The 24,340-nt window shown below is 44.8% G+C and overlaps 1 protein-coding gene across 1 annotated transcript in view; it reads left to right on the top strand.

Annotated features, from left to right (window-relative positions):
- Positions 1–22,096, top strand: part of LOC138663993 (zinc finger protein 432-like) — a 29,857-nt gene extending 7,761 nt beyond the window's left edge. The window contains exon 7 of the mRNA XM_069750391.1: positions 20,088–22,096. Within this exon, the coding sequence (XP_069606492.1) occupies positions 20,088–21,682 (1,595 nt within the window). The 3' untranslated portion in view covers positions 21,683–22,096. The remainder of the gene's footprint in view (positions 1–20,087) is intronic.
- The last annotated feature ends 2,244 nt before the right edge of the window (positions 22,097–24,340 follow it).

The following is a 24,340-nucleotide window of genomic DNA, read 5'->3' as shown; positions in this document are numbered from 1 at the left end:
CCAGGCTATTAATATCTGCCCCCAGTCACTGGCTTTACTACTCTGGCGGAGAAAATTGCGCGGGAGCCCACGCCAATTTTTTCCGCCATTTAACCCTTAAATATAATAGCTAGAACGCCCAAATTTTGCATATACACACTACTAACATTAGTAGTGTGGAATATGCAAAAAAAATTGTGATATGAGATGGTTTACTGTATGTAAACCATGTCTCATATCATGTCGGGTTTAGGAAGGAGAAAGCAAAAGCCGGTAATTGAATTACCAGCTTTTAAGCTGTCTCGCGCTGCATTAAATATAAATATATATATATATAGGTGTCTCCCTGACATAGAATAGGTATATATACATATATATATATGTGTATATATCTACTCTCATCTAACCTGTCAGTGTGATTTTACTGTACTCTGCACTGAATTGCCGGCTTTTCTAAGGACACGGGTGCGTAAAAATCGGACAGCACTCGCATGGTGCGAGTGCTGTGCGTTTTTTCTCTCGCACCCATTGACTTGCATTGGCGAGTCTCGTCCGAGAATCTCAGCAATACGCAGCATGCTGCGATTTTTTTCTCAGCCGACACAGATTTTTCTCAGTCCGATTTCGGCTGGGAAAAAAATCGCTAATGGATTGTCACCTATTGAAAAACATTGGTCCGAGTGCAATCCGATTTTTTATCGAATTGCACTCGTCCGTTTTTCTCACAAGTGGAGATGAGCCCTAAGACGTGGAATTGCCTTGGCCATTGCAGACTATCATTAGATCTCAACCCTTTCGAGCAGCATTTCACATGTTTATGACAAAGCTTAAGGCAGAAAAACCTAGAAACTAAGAACAACTGATGTTAGCAAAAGCCTGGCAAAGCCACTCAGAGGAGTAAACCCAGCATTTAGTGATGTCTAGAGATGATTGAACCCTAACGTAAATGTTTGGGGTTCGTACCAGACAGTGTCGAGAGAGATAGATATGGTAGCTTAAAAGTTTGAGTCCCCATTTTCAATGGGGTTCTGGTTCAAGTTGGAGTCAGGTACTAGAACCCAAATTTCCACGCCTCCACTCTTCCCTAGTGATGTCCATGGCTTTCAGACTAAAAACAGTCATTGCCGGCAATGGATTCTCTGTGAAGTATTAAAAATGAACATTTTATTTATGAGAAAGTTAGTTTGTGCAAATACTTTTGAACCCCAGAAATTAGGCAGCTTTGTAGAAAAATGGTTGCATTTCCTAAATGTTTCACAGGATATTTTTGTTCATTCCATTTAAAGGGAACCTGTCAGGTCCCCCGTGCTCCCAGAACCACCACAGTTGAACAGGGTGGGCCATTTATATGGGTACACCTAAATAAAATGGGAATGGTTGGTGATCTTCCTGTCTGTGGCACATTATTATATGGGAGGGGGGAAACTTTTCAAGATGGGTGGTGACCATGGTGGCCATTTTGAAGTTGGCCATTTTGGATCCAACTTTATTTTTTCAATCGGAAGAGGGTCATGTGACACATCAACCTTATTGAGAATTTCACAAGAAAAACAATGGTGTACTTGGTTTTAACGTAACTTTATTCTTTCATGAGTTATTTACAAGTTTATGACCACTTATAAAATGTGTTCAAAGATCTGCCCATTGTGTTGGATTGTAAATGCAACCCTCTTCTCACACTCTTGACACACTGATAGCAACACCGCAGAAAAAATGCTAGCACAGGCTTCCAGTATCCGCTGTTTCAGATGCTGCACATCTCATATCTTCACAGCATAGACAATTGCTTTCAGATGACCCAAAGATAAGTCTAAGGGAGTCAGATCGGGAGACCTTGATGACCATTCATCTGGCCCACGATGACCAATCCACTTTCCAGGAAACTGTTCATGTAGGAATGCCCGGACCTGACACCCAAGATGGTGCACCACCATTGTGGATGTGACAACACAACTTACAAGCTCCAGCGTTATCACTAGCAATAGATGTACCTTGTGCATGCGCACGGCTTCTTTACCTCACTGCATACATCCCCTGAAGCCACGTGTACGTGTGCCGGCTTCAGAGAGGTGCTCTGCGTACTAACGCCCCATTGACTAGCCTAAGCCCTCATTTACATATCATAAATGGACTGTTCGGGTTACCACCCCCTTTTGCGACTCCGCACCTTTTGGGCAACCATCCCTGTTTGGGTCACCGCCCACTTTTAGGGACACCACTCCTTTTAGGGACACCACCCCTTCCCTGGGGTGCACACAGTGGACTCCCCCACGGCACTCCCAGGCCTCAGTTCGCACAGAAAAAAAAGTCTCTGGGCTTGCACTGGCCCTTTAAGAGTCTGCACGATCCGGACCAACAATGTCTTTTCAACACTTCACCAGCTCCTGCTGGTACTGCCACAGCTCCTGCTGCAGTCACAAACCACTGGCACCTCTGGCTGCCGATCACAAGCCGCTGCTGCTGCTACTTCCGCTCCGGCTGCTGCGGAACCTCTTGCTGCAACTGCAGCTACACTCCACAATGCTCTGTACGGCTCCACCACAGACTTCGTGGATCCGCCGATCCACAGCATGACGCTTGTCAGCTTCGTGGACCTGCTGATCCACAGCAAGATGCTTGTCAACTTCATGGACCCGCCGATCCACAGCAAACTTCATGGCCCCGACGAGCCACAGCAATTAACTCCGCCTGGGTTGCCTCCCTGGACCGTTGCCCACATTCTTCACCATATGTGATGTTGTGCTCACTAGCGTATTGGGGAACACTCGCCTGGCAGCGTATTAACGTAGTCAGGCACGGTTTTTCACACAAAACAGTCCATACGGTTTATTAAAAACGTCATAAACCGCTCCGTAAGCCAGGTTGCACATCACCGGCTTACACATAGTCCATTACTTCATCGCTTTTGGTTTTACAAAGCATTCATTAGCCATGCCTGTCTCCAGTCACCAGGTGACTGCACAGTTCATATAGCAGATACACTTCTCTGCCGTATATTACAGTATATTACAATCCTCTTGTCCGGGGTTACCTTCTAGGAGCACCGCTCCTCACTCTGACTCCTTGTCAGAGCTTTCTTTCTGGGAAAGCTGCCTCACGGGGATAACCAACTTGCCTGTCAGGCACACGTCAGTTAGTCCAGTCCCACCGAAGGCCGGTAGCTTCCCCCAACATAGAAGAAGTCACAGACCGTCCAGGTCCATGGTTTCCCTGTGCGCTGTTCAGGACGTCTGTCCCCACCTGGGACCGTCCAACGCACAGGCGTGTGGCCTGTCCGTGTGCTATTCAGGACGTTCGTCCAACACCCCAGGCCACCAGGTCCAAAGCCCTACCATGTGCTACTCAGGAAGATAGCACTTTCAACACATAGGCTCTTTCAGGACCTTCAGCACAGAACCCTTCAGGTCCATACTCAGAGACAATGGAACCCACACCCTGGTCACATTATGAAGCTGTAACCACTCCCACAGGAGGGAGGTGTGTGTGTGGCTAGTTCGACCCGCCCATCTCTCATAACTAGCCCTGCCAGCCTCCCTTGTTAAACAACACAATTTACTTGTAGGACTACAGATCCCAAAACATCCTTCAGGCTGACAATGCAGAGTGTCTTCCTCTGCGACACACATACCAGCCATTCACAATAGTGCCGGGTTTTGACTCATTACCACCGTTATGCCTGCGATTGCCATGAATTCCCATGGCCTCAATACGCCTCCATGCGTATTCTAAGAAGACCATGCAGTGCCCCCTACCTGTAACAGAGGTCACTGCATCACAGTACTGGGAAACGAGGTCACAGATGTATGGAGGAGACAGGTTGTGGATGGCTTTGTATGTCATGGTTAGGGTTTTGTACTGGAGTCTCTTGGCAATGGGGAGCCAGTGAAGGGATTGACAGAGGGGAGAGGCCGGGGAATAGCGGGGGGACAGGTGGATTATTCGGGCATCATAGTTTAGATTAGGTTGGAGGGGTGCAATAGTGTTCGAGGGGAAGCCACAGAGCAGGAGGTTGCAGTAGTCAAGGCGGGAGATGATGAGGTCATGGACTAGAGATTTTGCAGATTCTTGGTTTAGGAATGTAAGGATCCGTGAAATATTTTCGAGTTGAAAGCGGCAGGAAGTGGAAAGGTCTTGGATATGTGGTTTGTGAAGGAGAGATCGGTGTCAAGGATTACCCAGAGGCAGCGAGCTTGTGTGACTGGGGAGAGTGGGCAGCAGTACCAATGTTTTAACGCAAGAAGAGTTCAGAAATCAATATTTTGTGGAATAACCATGATTTTTAATCACAGCTTTCATGCGTCTTGGCATGCTTTCCACCAGTCTTTAACACTGCTTTTGCCGCAAAAATTGAAATAGTTTGTCTTTGTTTCATGGCTTGTGACTATCCATCATCCTCTTGATTACATACCAGAGGTTTTCAATGGGCTTCAGGTCTGGAGATTGGGCTTTTGATGTGGTGGTCTCTTAATTTTTGCCTGAGCTGTACGTAGGTATTGCCCCTATAATGTATATGTTCATACACAGCCAGAACCCTAGCCACCTGGCCGAATCCCTATTACCCAGCAATTTAATTACCTGAATTCAGGTAGGAGGTTTCAGCTGCAGCGGTTTTATTATAAATGTGTTCACCAATATCTAATAGGGATCCATTTGGGTTCCAAAAAAGGCAGATCTTTTTACATGAACGAAGTAATGAAATCTAGATCACCAAAAAGAGCCTAGAGTGAAGCTCGGAAGCTGGGAAGGATTGGGAGGGTTTTAGGTGGAATTACAGGGGGTGTGCTCACTGCTGGTTTGCAGCCCAGCATGAGGGCTGATGGGAAATGTAGTCAGAAGGGGGCAAGGGTTTCTGAACCGCAACTGATGACTGTGAGGGCAGAGCTGGAGCAGGAAACAGGAAGTGGAGCAGAAAGGTATAAAAAAAATGAAAATTGACATAAAAGAAATATGGGGGACATTATCCTTAGGCATTTATAACAAAACCAGTAAGTTAGTCATGGTAGTGGACAACGTCCTTAGTCCCTTCATCCCCCAAGCCTGTTTTCACCTTCATGACCAGGCCAACTTTTGCAATCCTGGCCAGTGTCCCTTAAAGGGATTGTCCACTACTTTCATGTAACCCCCCAATGTATCCCCCCAGGGCCCCTATTGAATTGTGTAAATACCTTGCGTTGTCGTTTTCGCCTGTGAGCGGCGCTATGGCTGCAGCTGGGTACGGGTCACATGACCCCCAGGCTGCAGCCGCCGCTCATTTCCGCCGACGTCACGTCAATTTCCAGGCTCTGCAAATTGACGTGACGTCAGCAGCAGGCGTGACCATCCCCCACAGTCTGCAGTCACTCAGCAAGAGTGACTGGACTGTGGGCGGTGCTGGGGGCTGCCTGCAGGGCTGTGCTGGGGGCGGGCGGGGCTGTGCTGGCTCTGCTGGGGTTAGTGTGTGGACGCCTGACGCCGGGGTCTGGGTGCCGGCATGTGCCGCTCGGCGCCGGGGGTCTCCTGTGCCGCTCGGCGCCGGGGGTCTCCTGTGCCGCTCGCCGCCGGGGGTCTCCTGTGCCGCTCGGCGCCGGGTGTCTCCTGTGCCGCTCGCCGCCGGGGGTCTCCTGTGCCTCGGCGCCTGCTACGGGGGGTTGTTGTGTGTGTGTGTGTGTGTGTGCAGGCATCGTCCGATGGGACTATAAGTCCCATCGCGCTCTGCCTGCTACACTGACAGTGACTGGCACATTAGCCAATGATGGGACAGTAGTAGTCCCATCATCCGGCTAATGTGTTGAATGAAAAAAAATAAAAACACTCAGTACATACATACATACATACATACAACACACAACATGCGACATGTAACATGCGACGACATGCACCATGCAGCGACATGCACCATGCGACGGCATGCGACATGCACCATGCGACGGCATGCGACATGCACCATGCGACGGCATGCGACATGCACCATGCGGCGACATGCAGCGGCATGCGACATGCACCATGCACCGGCATGCGACATGCACTATGCGACGACATGCACCATGCGACGACATGCACCATGCAACAACATGCACCATGCGACATGTACCATGCGACGACATGCTACATGCACCATGCAATGACATGCACCATTCGGCGACATGCACCATGCGACATGCTACATGCACCATGCGGCGACATGCAGCGGCATGTGACATGCACCATGCGACGACATGCACCATGCAGCGGCATGTGACATGCATCGGCATGCGACATGCACCATGCAGCGGCATGCGACATGCACCATGCAGCGGCATGCGACATGCACCATGCGACGGCATGCACCATGCGACGACATGCTGCATGCACCATGTGACGGCATGCGACATGTACCATGCGACGACATGCACCATGCGACGACATGCACCATGCACCATGCGACGACATTCACCATGCGATGACATGCGACATGCTACATGCGCCATGCGACGACATGCACCATGCGACGACATGCTGCATGCACCATGTGACGGCATGCGACATGTACCATGCGACGACATGCGACATGCACCATGCGACGACATGCACCATGCGACGACATGCACCATGCGACGACATGCACCATGCGACGACATGCACCATGCGACGACATGCACCATGCAACGACATGTGACATACAGTACATACATACATACTACAGACATACAGTACATATAACATAGAGTACATACTCACCATCACTTGTCACTTTGTTCCCCGAAGCCATTGTCACCTGTAAAAAATATTAAAATAATAAACAAACAATATACTCCCTGTCCGCAGAAATTCAATTAAAACGAGTGTCCCACGACGATCTCCCGTGGAGAGCAGGAGCATCAGTTGATGCGACCACTCTCCAGGGGCTCCAGGAACACAATGATGGAAGGTATCCTTCCATCATGTATTCCTCACAAGGTATTCCTACGCCCCTGTGAGAAAATAGTCCCTAGTCTCACTATTGGCATTGCTGGGTGAGACATTTTCCCACGCAGCAATTGCCATAAAGTGAGACCAGTGAACTAGAGTAACCTTAGTGATGCACTGCAGGAGCCATTGTCTCCTGTCAGTGTGTCATTGTGGGTCCTATAGAGCAGTGACATCACCCGATGTCACTGTTCTATAGGGGAGATCGTCGTGGGACACTCGTTATTAATTGGACTACGGCGGAAAGGTAGTATACGGTTTATTATTTTACTTTTTTTTGCAGGCGCTGAAGTATGGTAAGTATGGTTAAATGAAGAATATTAAAATACTTTTTTCCAAATGTGTGTGTTTTATTAACCCTTTCTTACTATTGGATTAGTAATGGATAGGCGTCTTATTGACGCCTCTCCGTTATTAACCCGGCTTAATGTCACCTTACAATAGCAAGGTGACATTAACCCCTTATTACCCCATATCCCACCGCTACTCGGGAGTGGGAAGAGAGGGGCTAAGTGCCGGAATTGGCGCATCTTACAGATGCGCCATTTCTGGGGCGGCTGCGGACTGGTATTTGTAGCCGGGGGGGGGGGGGCAATATCCATGGCCCCTCTCTAGGCTATGAATATCAGCCTGCAGCTGTCTGCATAGCCTTTCTGACTATAAAATATAGGGGGACCCCACGCCATTTTTTTGTGGGGGGTCCCCCTCTTTTAATAGCCAGTAAAGGCTACGCAGACAGCTGCGGGCTGGTATTCATAGCAGGCTACAGATATTGGCCCCGGCCTTCGGCTTTCCCCCTCTGGCGCAGAAAATTGCGCGGGAGCCCACGCCGTTTTTTTTCCGCTTTATTTTATTTTTTTTTAAATTCAACGCTCATTAAGGCCTCTTTCACTCTTGCGTCAGGACGGGTCCATCGCTATGCGTCGTACCGACGCACGTTGTGAAATTTGTGCACGACGTGGGCAGCGGATGCAGTTTTTCAACGCATCCGCTGCCCATTCTGAATTGCGGGGAGGAGGGGGCGGAGTTTCTGCCGCACATGCGCGGTAGAAAATGGCGGGCGAGACAGCCAAAAAAAATTTCTATTGAACGTTTTTTCGTGCCTATGGTCCGCCAAAACGCGACGGATCCGTAGCACGACGGAGGCGATGTCTGGCCATCTGTCACGATCCGTCGCTAATACAAGTCTATGGGTAAAACGCATCCTGCGAGCACATTTGCAGGATCCGTTTATTTGCACCGGATCGTTTTTTTTTCCGCCAGATCCGTTTTTTTTCAACCGAATCAGTTTTTTTCCGCCGGATCCATTTTATTCCACCGGATGTTTTTTTTTCCGCCAGATCTGTTTTTTCTCATAGAGTTGTATTAGTGCCGGATTGCGCCTGGTGGCCACACGTTTAATCCGTTTTTGCAGGATCCGTCAAAAAAGCTGTTTCCACCGGATGGAAAACACATACAGAGGAACGGTTTTTCAGCGACTGATCTAGCAAAAAACGGATGAAACGTGTGGCCATCAGATGCACTGCGGCGCTAATACAACTCTATGAGAAAAAAACGGATCTGGCGGAAAAAAACGATCAGGTGGTAAAAAAAAACGGATACGGCGAAAAAAAAAAAGATTCGGCAGAAAAAAAACGGATCCTGCAAATGTGCTCGCAGGATGCGTTTTGTACCCATAGACTTGTATTAGCAACGGATCCGTCGTGTTTTGGCGGACGCAACGCACAAAAAAAAGTTCAGTGTAACTTTTTTTGTGCGACGTCTGCCATTTCCGACCGCGCATGCGTGGCTGGAACTCCGCCCCCTCCTCCACGCTCATCACAATGGGCAGCGGATGCATTGTAAAACTGCATCCGCTGCCCATGTTGTGCTAAATTTAGCATAACGTCCGTCGGTACGTCTGGCCGAAGGTTTGCGATGGCCCCGTACCGACGCAAGTGTGAAAGTAGCCTTACATCTGAATTTGCAGAGTATAATGCAGCCACCCCAGAGTATAATGTAACCCCCCAAATAATATTATGCAGCCCCCCATAGAGTATGATGCAATCACCCCTCATAGAATATAAATATAATACAGCCCCCCATAGAATATAATGTAGCCCCGAATAGAATAGAATGCAGCCCACCTCCCCATAGAATATAATGCAGCCCCATCAAAGAGTATGATGCAATCATCCCTCATAAAATCTAATACAGCCCCCCATAGAATATAATGCAGCCCACCTCCCCATAATATATAATGTAGCCCCCACTGAATATAATGTAGCCCCCATAGAATATAATGCAGCCCCCCATAGTATATAAGACAGCCTCCCCCATAGAATATAATATACCCCACATAGTATATAAGACAGCCTCCCCCCTAGAATAGAATATACCCCCGCAATAGTATATACCACAGCCACATAGTATATAACACAGCCACATAGTATATAACACGGCCTCCCCCATAGAATATAATATACCTCCCATAGTATATATCAAAGCCCGCATATAATATAGCACAACTTGCATAGTATATAGCACAGCCTACATAATATAGCAGAGCCCGCGTAGTAGTATACAGCACAGCCCGTGTAGTAGTATACAGCACAGCCCGGGTCGTAGTATATACAGCACAACACGCGTAGTAGTATATACAGCACAGCCCGCGGAGTAGTATACACAGCACAGCCCACACAGTGATATATACACAGCACAGCCCACACAGTGGTATATACACAGCACAGCCCACACAGTGGTATATACACAGCACAGCCCACATCTCATCCCCCCGATAATGGCTCCACACTCTCCTCACCTTTCCTCTTGCCCGCGCTGCTCCTGTCTCGGCGGCTGCAGTCTGCCCGCCCGGGACACAGCAGGTGTGCGATGATATGACGTCATCGCGCACCCACAGTGTCAGAGGCAGAGCGGGGAATGATGGGAGAGGGAGCGTCAGCGGACGCTCTCTCCTCCATCATTGCATTGAACTATACCGGCGTCATAGACGCCGGTATAGTTGAATGCGGCGGCGGCACTGGCGGGAATAGGGAAAGAGTGCAGTGGCCCACTACTGGCACCGGCCCTTCTGGCATTTGCCAGAAGTGCCCAATGGCCAGTCCGGCCCTGGTCACCACCCACACACTTCCCTCCTCCTGAACTGCAGCGTTTCTCGGACCCACATCCACAGCAAAACTGCAGATATGTTTTACATCTCAATGAAAGTCTAAGGCCAGAGTCACACTACAGCGAGATACGGCCGAGTCTCGCAGGTTAAATACAAGTTCTGGCACCGGCACTCCGGAGCGGAGTGTGCAGCTCCATGTATTGCTGTGCGGCCGCACGCTCCGCTCCGGAGTGCCGGTGCCAGAGCTTGTATTTAACCTGCGAGACTCGGCCGTATCTCGCTGTGTGTGATCCCGGTGTAAGGGTGCAGAAACGCTGCAGTTCGGCACAAAAGAAGTGACATGCTGCGGAGAAGAAAAAAAGCTGCGTTTCAGTGCGGCCTTTTCCGCAGCATGTGCACAACAAGTCTGCGGCTCCCATAGACTTACATTGGTTGTGCACTATACTGCGGATTTAATGCAATTCCGTGCGGCAAAAAATGCTGCGGATCTGCAATCAAATCCGCAACGTGTGCACACAGTCTTAGCATTTAGTGAACCGAGCAAAAAGGCAAGCAAAAAACAAGTGTGGGATTGCACTTTTTTTGCAATTTCATCGCACTTTGAATTTTTTTCACATTTTCTGTTACACGACTTGGTAAAACCAATGGTGTCGTTCAAAAGTAGAACTTGTCCCGCAAAAGATAAGCCCTCACATGGCCATATTGACGGAAACATTATGGCTCTGGAAAGAAGGGGAGCGATAAACGAAAAAAGCTCCAGGGGTGAAGGGGTTTAGAAACATGGAAATGGACATATCTATGCAAATAGATAGATACATACAGATATATCTATATATCTATCTATCCCATATCTATCTAATTCTATCTATCTATCTATCTATCTAATATCTATCTATCTATCTATCTATCTATCTATCTATCTATCTATCTATCTATCTATCTATCTCTGTGTGTAATGGAGTGTGGCTTGGACAAATGTAAAAGAGGAGTTGGACAGAAATGACACCACACATCTTTTTGCAGAGAGAGGAGGGAGGGGTTTGGGTGTGTTTTTGGAGTGGGTGTGCTAGATTCGGGCTTAGTGGCATTGCAAAGCATCATGGAACTTGTAGTATTAGGGCACAATAAGGAAGTTGTCGATTAACCCCATGAGAGCTGAATCCAGCACTGAAGATGTGCTGCTACAGCATGATAACAGGTAATATTGCTAAAATAAACACAGTAGATGTTTTCAGTGGCACATAATAGCAAGATTTATGAAAAAAAAAAAAAAACTTTATAGTAGTGGACAACTTCTTTAACCCCTTTACCCCCAAGGGTGGTTTGCACGTTAATGACCGGGCCAATTTTTACAATTCTGACCACTGACCCTTTATGAGGTTATAACTCTGGAACGCTTCAACGGATCCCAGTGAATCTGACATTGTTTTCTCGTGACATATTGTACTTCATGACAATGGTAAAAATTCTTTGATAGTACCTGCGTTTATTTGTGAAAAAAACGGAAATTTGGCGAAAATTATGAAAATTTCGCAATTTTCCAACTTTGAATTTTTATGCAATTAAATCACAGAGATATGTCACACAAAATACTTAATAAGTAACATTTCCCACATGTCTACTTTACATCAGCACAATTTTGGAACCAAAATTTTTTTTTGTTAGGGAGTTATAAGGGTGAAAAGTTGACCAGCAATTTCTCATTTCTACAACACCATTTTTTTTTAGGGACCACATCTCATTTGAAGTCATTTTGAGGGGTCTATATGATAGAAAATACCCAAGTGTGACACCATTCTAAAAACTACACCCCTCAAGGTGCTTAAAACCACATTCAAGAAGTTTATTAACCCTTCTGGTGCTTCACAGGAATTTTTTGAATGTTTAAATAAAAATGAACATTTAACTTTTTTTCACAAAAAATTTAATTCAGCTCCAATTTGTTTTATTTTACCAAGGGTAACAGGAGAAAATGGACCGCAATCATTGTTGTACAATTTGTCCTGAGTACGCCAATACCCCACATGTGGGGGTAAACCACTGTTTGGGCGCATGGCACAGCTCGGAAGCGAAGGAGCGCCATTTGACTTTTCAATGCAAAATTGACTGGAATTGAGATGGGACGCCATGTTTCGTTTGGAGAGCCCCTGATGTGCCTAAACATTGAAACCCCCCACAAGTGACACCATTTTGGAAAGTAGACCCCCTAAGGAACTTATCTAGAGGTGTGGTGAGCTCTTTCACCCACCAAGTGCTTCACAGAAGTTTATAATGTAGAACCGTAAAAATAAAAAATCATATTTTTTCACAAAAATTATATTTTCGCCCCCAATTTTTTATTTTTCCAAGGGTAAGAGAAGAAATTGGACCCCAATAGTTGTTGTACAATTTGTCCTAAGTAAGCTGATATCCCATATGTGGGGGTAAACCACTGTTTGGGCGGATGGGAGAGCTCGGAAGGGAAGGAGCGCCGTTTGACTTTTCAATGCAAAATTGACAGGAATTGAGATGGGATGCCATGTTGCGTTTGGAAAGCCACTGATGTGCCTAAACATTGAAACCCCCCACAAGTGACACCATTTTGGAAAGTAGACCCCCTAAGGAACTTATCTAGATGTGTGGTGAGCGCTTTGACCCACCAAGGGCTTCACAGAGGTTTATAATGGAGAGCCGTAAAAATAAAACAAAAATTTTTTCCCACAAAAATTATTTTTTAGCCCCCAGTTTTGTATTTTCCCGAGGGTAACAGGAGAAATTGGACCCAAAAATGTGTTGTCCAATTTGTCCTGAGTGCGCTGATACCCCATATGTGGGCGGAAACCACTGTTTGGGCGCATGGGAGGGCTCGGAAGGGAAGGAGTGCCATTAGAATGCAGACTTAGATGGAATGGTCTGCAGGCGTCACATTGCGTTTGCAGAGCCCCTAATGTACCTAAACAGTAGAAACCCCCCACAAGTGACCCCATATTGGAAACTAGACCCCCCCGGGAACTTATCTAGATGTGTTGTGAGAACTTTGAACCCCAAGTGTTTCACTACAGTTTATAACGCAGAGCCGTAAAAATAAAAAATCTTTTTTTTCCCACAAAAATTATTTTTTAGCCCCCAGTTTTGTATTTTCCCAAGGGTAACAGGAGAAATTGGACCCCAACAGTTGTTGTCCTATTTGTCCTGAGTACGCTGATACCCCATATGTTGGGGTAAACCCCTGTTTGGGCACACGGGTGAGCTCGGAAGGAAAGAAGCACTGTTTTACTTTTTCAACGCAGAATTGGCTGGAATTGAGATCGGACGCCATGTCGCTTTTGGAGAGCCCCTGATGTGCCTAAACAGTGGAAACCCCCCAATTATAACTGAAACCCTAATCCAAACACTCCCCTAACCCTAATTCCAACGGTAACCCTAACCACACCTCTAACCCTGACACACCCCTAACCCTAATCCCAACCCTATTCCCAACTGTAAATGTAATCTAAACCCTAACTGTAACTTTAGCCCCAACCCTAACTGTAGCCCTAACCCTAGCCCTAACCCTAGCCCTAACCCTAGCCCGAACCCTAGCCCCAACCCTAACCCTAGCCCTAGCCCTAACCCTAGCCCTAACCCTAGCCCTAACCCTAGCCCTAACCCTAACCCTAGCCCTAGCCCTAACCCTAACCCTAGCCCTAACCCTAGCCCTAACCCTAGCCCTAGCCCTAGCCCTAACCCTAACCCTAGCCCTAACCCTAGCCCTAACCCTAACCCTAGCCCTAACCCTAGCCCTAACCCTAGCCCTAATGGGAAAATGGAAATAAATACATTTTTTTATTTTTCCCTAACTAAGGGGGTGATGAAGGGGGGTTTGATTTACTTTTATAGCGGGTTTTTTAGCGGATTTTTATGATTGGCAGCCGTCACACACTGAAAGACGCTTTTTATTGCAAAAAATATTTTTTGCGTTACCACATTTTGAGAGCTATAATTTTTCCATATTTTGGTCCACACAGTCATGTGAGGTCTTGTTTTTTGCGCGACGAGTTGACGTTTTTATTGGTAACATTTTCGGGCACGTGACATTTTTTGATCGCTTTTTATTCCGATTTTTGTGAGACAGAATGACCAAAAACCAGCTATTCATGAATTTCTTTTGGGGGAGGCGTTTATACCGTTCCGCGTTTGGTAAAATTGATAAAGCAGTTTTATTCTTCGGGTCAGTACGATTACAGCGACATCTCATTTATATCATTTTTTTATGTTTTGGCGCTTTTATACGATAAAAACTATTTTATAGAAAAAATAATTATTTTGGCATCGCTTTATTCTCAGGACTATAACTTTTTCATTTTTTTGCTGATGATGCTGTATGGTGGCTCGTTTTTTGCGGGACAAGATGACGCTTTCAGCGGTACCATGGTTATTTATATCTGTCTTTTTGATCACGTGTTATTCCACTTTTTGTTCGGCGGTATGATAATAAAGCGTCGTTTTTTGCCTCGTTTTTTTTTTTTTTTTCTTACGGTGTTTACTGAAGGGGTTAACTAGTGTGCCAGTTTTATAGGGCGAGTCGATACGGATGCGGCGATACTAAATATGTGTACTTTTATTGTTTTTTTTTTTTTTTTATTTAGATGAAGAAATGTATTTATGGGAATATTTTTTTTTTTTTTTCATTATTTAGGAATATTTTTTTTTAATTTTTTTTAAACATTTGGAAATTTTTTTTTTTACTTTTTTACTTTGTCCCAGGGGGGGACATCACAGATCAGTGATCTGACAGTTTGCACAGCACTCTGTCAGATCACTGATCTGACATGCAGCAGTGCAGGCTTCACAGTGCCTGCTCTGAGCAGGCTCTGTGAAGCCACCTCCCTCCCTGCAGGACCCGGATCCGCGGCCATCTTGGATCCGGGACCTGGAGCAGGGAGGGAGGGCGGCAAGACCCTCGCAGCAACGCGATTACATCGCGTTGCTGCGGGGGTCTCAGGGAAGCCCGCAGGGAGCCCCCTCCCTGCGCGGTGCTTCCCTGCACCGCCGGCACATCGCGATCATCTTTGATCGCGGTGTGCCGGGGGTTAATGTGCCGGGGGCGGTCCGTGACCGCTCCTGGCACATAGTGCCGGATGTCAGCTGCGATAGGCAGCTGACACCCGGCCGCGATCGGCGCCGCTCCCCCCGTGAGCGCTGCCGATCGCATATGACGTACTATTGCGTCCTTGGGAAGTAGGGCCCACCCTCCATGGACGCAATAGTACGTCTGATGGCAGAAAGGGGTTAATGAGGTAATATCTCTGGAACGCTTAAACAGATCCCACTGATTCTGAGATTTTTTGTTTTCATGACACATTGTACTTCATGTTGGTGATAAATTTTGGTCTCGATTTTTTTACATGTATTTGTGAAAACATCATTTTCCACATGTCTACTTTAAATCAGAATAATTTTTAACATTTTTTTTTTAAAGTTAAAAGTTTATCAGCAATTTCTAATTTTCCAATAAAAACAATGTTTTTAAGGACTACATTATATTTGAAGTGATTTGGAGAGATCTATGACAGAAAATGCACAAAAGTGACACCATTTAAAAACTGGACCCCTCAAAGTGCTAAAAACCACATTCAAAAAGTTTATTAACCCTTCAGTTGTTTTACAGTAATTAAAGTTACTTTTTCCCATCTTTGATGAGCCTTTAACCCATTACTTGCCAAATTAGCAATTTTCATTTTTTTTTAAATGACAGATTTTTAATCATTTGGGTCCTAATGAATCAGAAACATAATTTGCAAAATTTTTACAAGTACGGATTTTTCAGAAAAGGGCGTCCCAATATTCAATTAAAAATGACAATGACACGATTTCCTATTTTGAAAACATTCATTTTACAAACACAACACAAAAAATTGGACCTAATTATAAAAATTATAAAATCTTACTTGCTAGAAGCTAAAGATTAGGTGTCCCAGAAAAAAGGACATTGGTAGAAAATGGGTTAATGTGCCTAAACAGTGGAACCCCCCCACCAGTAACCCCACTTTGGAAACTACACCCATCAAAGAATTTATTGAGATGTGTGGTGTCCACCTTGAACAATGAACTCACAGGTGCTGCACACAATTTGATAGCGTTGAGCTGTGGAAATAAAAAAAATCACATTTGTCCCACTAAATGTTACTTTAGCTTCAATTTTTTGTTTTTCATAAGAACACCACAAGTAAATGGACCCCAAAATTTACTGTGCAATTTATCCTGAGTATACTGGTGCCCCATATGTGGTGTAAAACTACTATTTGGGCACATGACAGGGCTTGGAAGGGAAGGAGTGCTATTTGATTTTGAAGCTCCGTTTTGGCTGCAATAGATAGCGGACGGCCCTGATATGCCAAAACAGCAGAAATCTTTATATACCGTATATACTCGAGTATAAGCCGACCCGAGTATAAGCCGACCCCCCTAATTTTGCCACAAAAAACTGGGAAAACTTATTGACTCGAGTATAAGCCTAGGGTGGAAATGCAGCAACTACCGGTGAATTTCAAAAATAAAAATAGATCATTATTTCCCCATAGCTGTGCCATATAGTGCTCTACACCATTCATATTTCCCCATAGCTGTGCCCCATATAGTGCTCTGCACCGTTCACTGTGCCCCCTAGCTGTGCCATATACAGTGCTCTGCACCGTTCACTGTGCCCCCTAGCTGTGCCATATACGGTGCTCTGCACCGTTCACTGTGCCCCATAGCTGTGCCATATACAGTGCTCTGCACCGTTCACTGTGCCCCCTAGCTGTGCCATATACGGTGCTCTGCACCGTTCATTGTGCCCCCTAGCTGTGCCTTATACGGTGCTCTGCACCGTTCATTGTGCCCCCTAGCTGTGCCTTATACGGTGCTCTGCACCGTTCATTGTGCCCCCTAGCTGTGCCTTATACGGTGCTCTGCACCGTTCATTGTGCCCCCTAGCTGTGCCTTATACGGTGCTCTGCACCGTTCATTGTGCCCCCTAGCTGTGCCTTATACGGTGCTCTGCACCGTTCATTGTGCCCCCTAGCTGTGCCATATACGGTGCTCTGCACCGTTCACTGTGCCCCATAGCTGTGCCATATACAGTGCTCTGCACCGTTCACTGTGCCCCCTAGCTGTGCCATATACGGTGCTCTGCACCGTTCACTGTGCCCCCTAGCTGTGCCTTATACGGTGCTCTGCACCGTTCATTGTGCCCCCTAGCTGTGCCATATACGGTGCTCTGCACCGTTCACTGTGCCCCATAGCTGTGCCATATACAGTGCTCTGCACCGTTCATTGTGCCCCCTAGCTGTGCCTTATACGGTGCTCTGCACCGTTCACTGTGCCCCATAGATGCTCCACATTAATCTGTGCTGCCGCTGCTACTGCTGCAATAAAAAAAAAAAACACATACTCACCTCCCTTGATTGCAGCTCCCAGCGTCTCGTTCCGGCGCCTCCATCTTCCCGGCGTCTCTGCTCTGACTGATCAGGCAGAGGGCGCCGCGCACACTATATGCGTCATCGCGCCCTCTGCCTGAACAGTCAGAGCGCAGACGCCGGGAAGATGGAGGCGCCGGCCGGGAAGATGGAGCGACGCCCGGCGGCTGGAACGAGGACAGGTGAATATAACATACTCACCTAGTCCTGGCGATCCTCGCGCTGTCCCCTCCTGTCTTCGGCGCTGCAGCTTCTTTCTCTATCAGCGGTCACCGGCACCGCTGATTAGAGAAATGAATAAGCGGCTCCGCCCCTATGGGAGGTGGAGCCGCTTATTCATTTCTGTAATGAGCGGTCCCACATGACCGCTGAAGAGAGGAAGAAGCTGCAGCGCCGAAGCCCGTGGGACGGCAGGGACAGCGCGAGGATCGCTGGGACTAGGTAAGTATGCCTCAGCGCCCTCACCCCCTCACCTGCCGACCCCACCGCTACCGTGACTCGAGTATAAGCCGAGGGGGGCACTTTCAGCCCTAAAATTTGGGCTGAAAATCTCGGCTTATACTCGAGTATATACGGTAAGTGACCCCATTTTGGAAACTGCACCTCTCGAGGAATTCATCTAGGGGTGTAGTGAGCATTTTTATACCTCAGGCGATTCACATAATTGTATAACATTGAACTGAGTGAATGAAAAATTACCATTTAATCTACTATGCAAATTGCCTCTTCTGAGAAAAAGAGGACTTTAAGAGGCATTTAATCTACTATAATTTTGGTCAGGCCCCAAGTTTTTAATTTTCAAAGTGGAAAGCTCAAAAGGGAATGAGCGATTAAATCGATACCAGATTTATATCAGATTTTTATGTTTGGCTGCTGTCACGCTAAAAAACTATTTTTTAACTGTTTAAAAGAAAAAAAAATTGGTGTATTTTTAGAGCTATAATGTTTTTATATTGCTGCTGTCAAAGTCATGTGAGTGCTTGTATTTTGCTGGACATGTCGCTTTTATTGATAAAACTTTCTGGCACATGACCAGCAACTCGGGGATTTTTTTTTTATGCCACTTACTATGAGGAACAGTTGACAGTTTTATTATTCGGGTCAGTACTATTACAGCGACATCACATTTATATAATATATTTTGTTTTGCTACATCTTGAGAAGAGCTATGGCATGATCTAAAGGCACCCCTAAGTTGGCAGATCTGGAGGTCATCATGATGACCTTAAGTTGCGTTGGCAACAATGGCGCCCGCAATTACATGTTGGGGGTGCCTATTGGATTGGGAGCCCCCTCCTTCTCCCAGCCTCCTAAATGCTGTGATTGCTATTGATCGTGGCATTTATGGGCTTAAAGAGCCCCGGACGGTGCAGGTACCATCCCGGTTTATGAGAATATAAAAAAATATACACTGCTCAAAAAAAGAAAGGGAACTCTAAAATACCACATCCTAGATATCTCTGAATGAAATATTCCAGTTGCAAATTTTTATTCATTGCATAGTGGAATGTGTTCAGAACATTAAAACCTAACAATTATCAATGTAAATCAGAATGAATATCCCATGGAGGTCTGGATTTGGAATGATTCTCAAAATCAAAGTGGAAAATCAAATTACAGGCTGATCCAACTTCAGTGGAAATGCCTCGTGGCAAGGAAAAGATTCTCAGTGTTGTGTGTGGAGTATTGTGTGTAGCCTTCGCGTGCCTGTATGACCTCCCTACAACGCCTGGGCATGCTCCTGATGAGGCGGCGGATGGTCTGCTGAGGGATCTCCTCCCAGACCTGGACTAAAGCATCCGCCAACTCCTGAACAGTCAGTGGTGCAACGTGACGGTGGATGGAGCGAGACATGATGTCCCAGATGTCCTCCATCGGATTCAGGTCTGGGGAACGGGTGGGCCAGTACATAGCTTCAATGCCTTCTTCTTGCAGGAACTGCAGTGTATCAAATACTTATTTTCCCCACTGTATATATAACAATGTACAAGATTGGTAGTGTCATAATTGAAAAATACTGTTTTCTAATCAATTTTACTGAACACATATGAAACCCAAAAAGTAATGACATTTTTTCACCACTTACAAAACTCAAAATTACTATGACAGCATTGCGTGGTTTTTGTTATAATTTCAACTTTTTTTTTTTACATTTTTCAGTGGAATTCATAATAAAATCAATCCTGTCATTCAAAACTATAATTTGTCCAGTAAAAAACCAAACCTTAATATGGCTATAAAACATGGCTTTTATAAGATAAAAAAAATGAGTGACTTTTGTTTCTGATTAACAGAGGGCAAAATTAAAGGTTTTACACCAAAAATAATTATATTTTGAGTGAATATTATTTTAATGAAATATACTTTGTGTAACTTGAGTTATTGAACTCTGTAGAAAACCATGGACGAGCACCCATTGTTTGCAAATAATCCAGCTACAAACTCCATAAGATCTGAAATTGCACCTATATTCTTTGTGTCACAATTCCTTACATGTAAGGCAAGTTTTCCACTTCTAATGTGTATGGCAACTTTAATAAGGACATTTGAATTTTCCTATTAATATCACAATTTGTTAAAATTTATACTGAGACGTGATAATGAATATAAGTATATAGTAATATTATTAAAAAAAAACAACTCAATTTTATTTTTAGCAGAAGACTGTACCAGAAACGCAGATGGTCATCTGAAGTCATCAAATTTTAAAGCAGATGATCAAGAGATCACACAAAATACATATGAAAAGGATGCCGTTATTCCTGCTTTACAGACAGCCGTTTGCAGCAATGATCTAATATCTGATACTTTTCAACAGCTTCTATCTTCTGATTTTTCACATAATGTTAAGCAAAGCAAACATCACAGGAGAGATGTTAAGCTATCATCTCAAACAGTAGAAAAGAAATTTTCATATTCAGAATATGACAAAAGTTGTGCTGTTACATTGCATCTTGCTGCACATCAGAGAATTTGCACAGGGGAGAAGACATATTCATGTTCTGAATGTGGGAAATCTTTTATACGGAAATCATGTCTTATTGCACATCAAATAATTCACACCAAAGTGAAGTCATATTTATGCTCAGAATGTGGGAAATGTTTCACCAAGAAATCTAGTCTCATTACACATCAGAGAAGTCACACAGGGGTGAAGTCTTTTTCATGTTTTATATGTGGGAAATGTTTCTACCAGAAATCAAATCTAGTCAAACATGAGAGAATTCACACAGAACAGACGTCCCTTACAAATTCAGAATGTGGAAAAGGGTTTACGAAGAAATCAGATCTTGCTGAACATCAGAGATGTCACACAGGTGAGAAGCCATATTCATGTGCTGAATGTGGAAACCGCTTCAACAGGAAATCAAATCTTATAAGACATCAGAGAACTCACACAGGGGAGAAGCCATTTTCATGTTTAGAATGTGGGAAATGTTTTAACAACAAATCAAATCTTACTATACATCTGAGAACTCACACAGGAGAGAAGCCATTTTCATGTTCAGAATGTGGGATGTGTGTTAACAACAAATCAAATCTTATTGTCCATCAGAGAAGTCACACAGGGGTGAAGCCATTTTCATGTTCAGAATGTGGGAAACGTTTTATGAACAAATCAAATCTTACTGTACATCTGAGAAGTCACACAGGAGAGAAGCCATTTTCATGTTCAGGATGTGGAAAATGTTTTAACCAAAGATCAAGTCTTGTGAAGCATGAGAGAATGCACATAGAGGAGAGTTCAGAATGTGGGAAAGGGATTACAAAAAAATCAGATTTTGTTGCACATCAGAATAGAGACACAATTAAGCCATATTCATGTTCTGAATGTGGGAAATGTTTTTACTGTAACTCACAACTTATTAGACATCAGAGAACTCACACAGGTGAAAAGCCATTTCCCTGTTCTGAATGTGGAAAGTGTTTTAAATACAAACCACATCTTATTGTACATTTGAGAAGTCATACAGGGGAAAGGCCATTTTCATGTTCAGAATGTGGAATATGTTTTAGCAATAAATCAAGTCTTGTTACACATGAAAGTATTCATACAGGGGAGAAGCCATATTCTTGTTCGGAGTGTGTAAAATGTTTTTACAGGAAATCACATCTTATTAGACATCAGACAACTCACACTGGTGAGAAGCCATATTCATGTTCTGAATGTGGAAAATGTTTTAACAGGAAATCACATCTTATTAGACATCAGAGAATTCACACAGATGAAAAGCCATTTTCATGTTCATAATGTGGGAAATGTTTATACATAAACTTCCTGTACACCAGAAAATTCACACAGGAGAGAAGCCATTTGTATGTTCAGAAAGCAGAAAATGTTTTCCTCAGACAACTTGTCTTTATGACAAAATTCATAAGGTAATACGACAATCAAAAAAAGCACGTCCACAGGAGATACAAAAAAGCAATATTGCAATTGAGCTGAAGAAAGCATGATGCAGAAAGGCACATAAACTAGGAAAATAAAGTGCAATCAAAAGTACACAAGAATATTATGTACCAGACTGGGACATATGAAAGTGCTAGAGAAAACAGACCACCACTCTAACCCTGTTTCATGGTCAAGCTTTTTCAAGGGATTATTTATACATGTATGTGAATATCAAAACTTGATATTAATCATTAAATGTTGCTTGTGTTTTGACCGTATCGTACTTTTTTTCATGCTATGATTGTGAAAAGTTGTCTGAGGGCTGTTAGCAATTTTGTTTATAAATCGTAACATGAAAATTGCACAGTAGATTCCACCTAGAGTTTTTTTTAGGTCACTTTATGCTCTTGAAAATGGTTCTTTTATAGACTTTAATTATTTTAACAACACTGTGCCTTTAGTCCAGGCTAGAGATACTATTATCTGTCCATTTTATCATTCTAATTTTGCTTTCTAGAGAAATGTTCTTGTGTAGCAATATATTTGATCAATAGCACTCTTTATTCCAAAATGCAAAAAAGGATTTACAGTAAATAAATAACAATCAGTTAACTATCTCCAGAGAATTTGATAATATGGCAGTATGGTGGTTACTGGCATGTTGTAGTTTTTCCTGAAGAGGTGGGTTTTCATATTCCTTTTAAAAGGTTTCAAAAGTGGGAGTCTCCATTGGTTCGGTTAGCAGAAACCAGAGCATATGGGAAGCCTTGTAGATATCTTGGAGAGAATTTTGTGAGGAGCTTAAAGAAGAAATAGAGGAATAGCAAACCAGCAAATAAGGCTGCATTTTTTTGTAAGTGAAACTTAACATTTAATGTGCAAATTAAGAGGCTCCTAAGGCAATTCAACATTAGTGCACGTAGGGTACTAGTAACCATACCTACGCATTTCGGCTTTCTACTGAACTCTGTCTAGGTATCTAACAAAACAAATCAGTCTTTTTTAAACATATCCTGTGATTTCTAGGTGTCCCTAAAGGAAATTTGATCATCCAGTCAGGAACCAGAAGTAGTTACTGTATTTTTCGGATTGTAAGATGCACTTTTCCCCACAGATTTGAGGGGTAACTGGGGGAACACATTATAATGCAAATGTAGCTTATCTGGGGTGGCTGCAGTTGAGCTGGATCCCAGGAGGCAGAGGTCACTGCTGCAGGAAGCTGGCGGTAGCGGCAGGAGTGGGGCTCTGCTGCATGCCCGGGCTGTGAGGAGGGGCTGTTCGGATTCAGGGGCCCCAGTCTTTAAGAAAATGTTGGTGAGTCAACTTCCTATTGGTTTCAGTGCTGTAAACTTTGAGAAAATGGCTGCCAGGGGCAGCTCATGAACATATTGGTACATCTGCTCCTGAGATTCTGCGGCTAAGAGGAGCCTCAAGGCTAGGTTCACATTGCGTTAGTGAATATCAGCTAAGGGAATCCGTTACATAGCGCCACTAACGCAATGTAATGGATCCGTTAGCGCACCCATTGACCGCAATGTAACTAACGCATCTCTAACGCATGCCATTTTTGGCATGCGTTAGCGATGTTCCGTTAGTTTGTGACGGACCTCGAACGCTGCTTGCATTATTTTTGGGTCCGTTCTCGCTAGCGGGCATCTGCACTAGCGCAATCGCTAAACGTGATCACTTTTTGGAGATTGCGTTAACGCAGTCCGTTAGCGTATACGCTAAACGGACTGCACTAATGCAATGTGAACCTAGCCTAAAGGGAACCTCTCAGTAGTTTTGGCTGATATAAGATACTGCCATAACCTTTCAGGGCTTATACACCACATTCTATAATGCTGTATGTAAGCCCCCAACCCAACCTGCAAGAACTGAAAAATAAGTTTTATCATACTCACCTGGGTGTTGCTGGGCTTGGTCCGGCGCCTCCCATCTTCTTATGATCGCCGCCCTCCTTCTTGCTTCTTGTGCATGACGCAACCCACAGAAGCTCACCGGCATCGTGCTCCTGCGCAGGCGTGCTTCTCTGCCCTGAAAGGTGATGGCCGTATCTTATATTGGCCAAAACTGCTGACAGACTCCCTTTAATAGCTGTCTACAAATATCTGAAGGGATGTCACATTGTAGAGGGATCATCCTCATTCTCATTTGCACATGGAAACATGAGAAGCAATGGAATGAAACTGAAACTTTTTGACAGTGAGGGTGATCAATGAGTGGAACAGGCTGCCACAACAGGTGGTGACTGGTGAGTTCTCCTTCAATGGCAGTCTTCAAAACAGAGGCTGAACAAACATCTGTCTCATATAGTTTAGTGCATTGAGCAGGGGGTTGGACACGATGACCCTGGAGGTCCCTTTCAACTCTAACATTTTGTGAAGCTTGGCCAGCGCGACTTCAGTCAATGCTCAGTAGATAGTGAGCAACGGCTGTAACCACTCCCTGTACTGACTGATAGCCGCCTCTGTATTAATACACTGTGAGTCAGCTGGCAGTCAGTGCTATTGCTTG

Source organism: Ranitomeya imitator, chromosome 2, assembly GCF_032444005.1.
Source record: "Ranitomeya imitator isolate aRanImi1 chromosome 2, aRanImi1.pri, whole genome shotgun sequence".
Lineage (NCBI taxonomy): Eukaryota > Metazoa > Chordata > Amphibia > Anura > Dendrobatidae > Ranitomeya > Ranitomeya imitator.
Note: the sequence above shows the minus strand (reverse complement) of the source record. Positions and strands in the feature narration are given on the sequence as shown.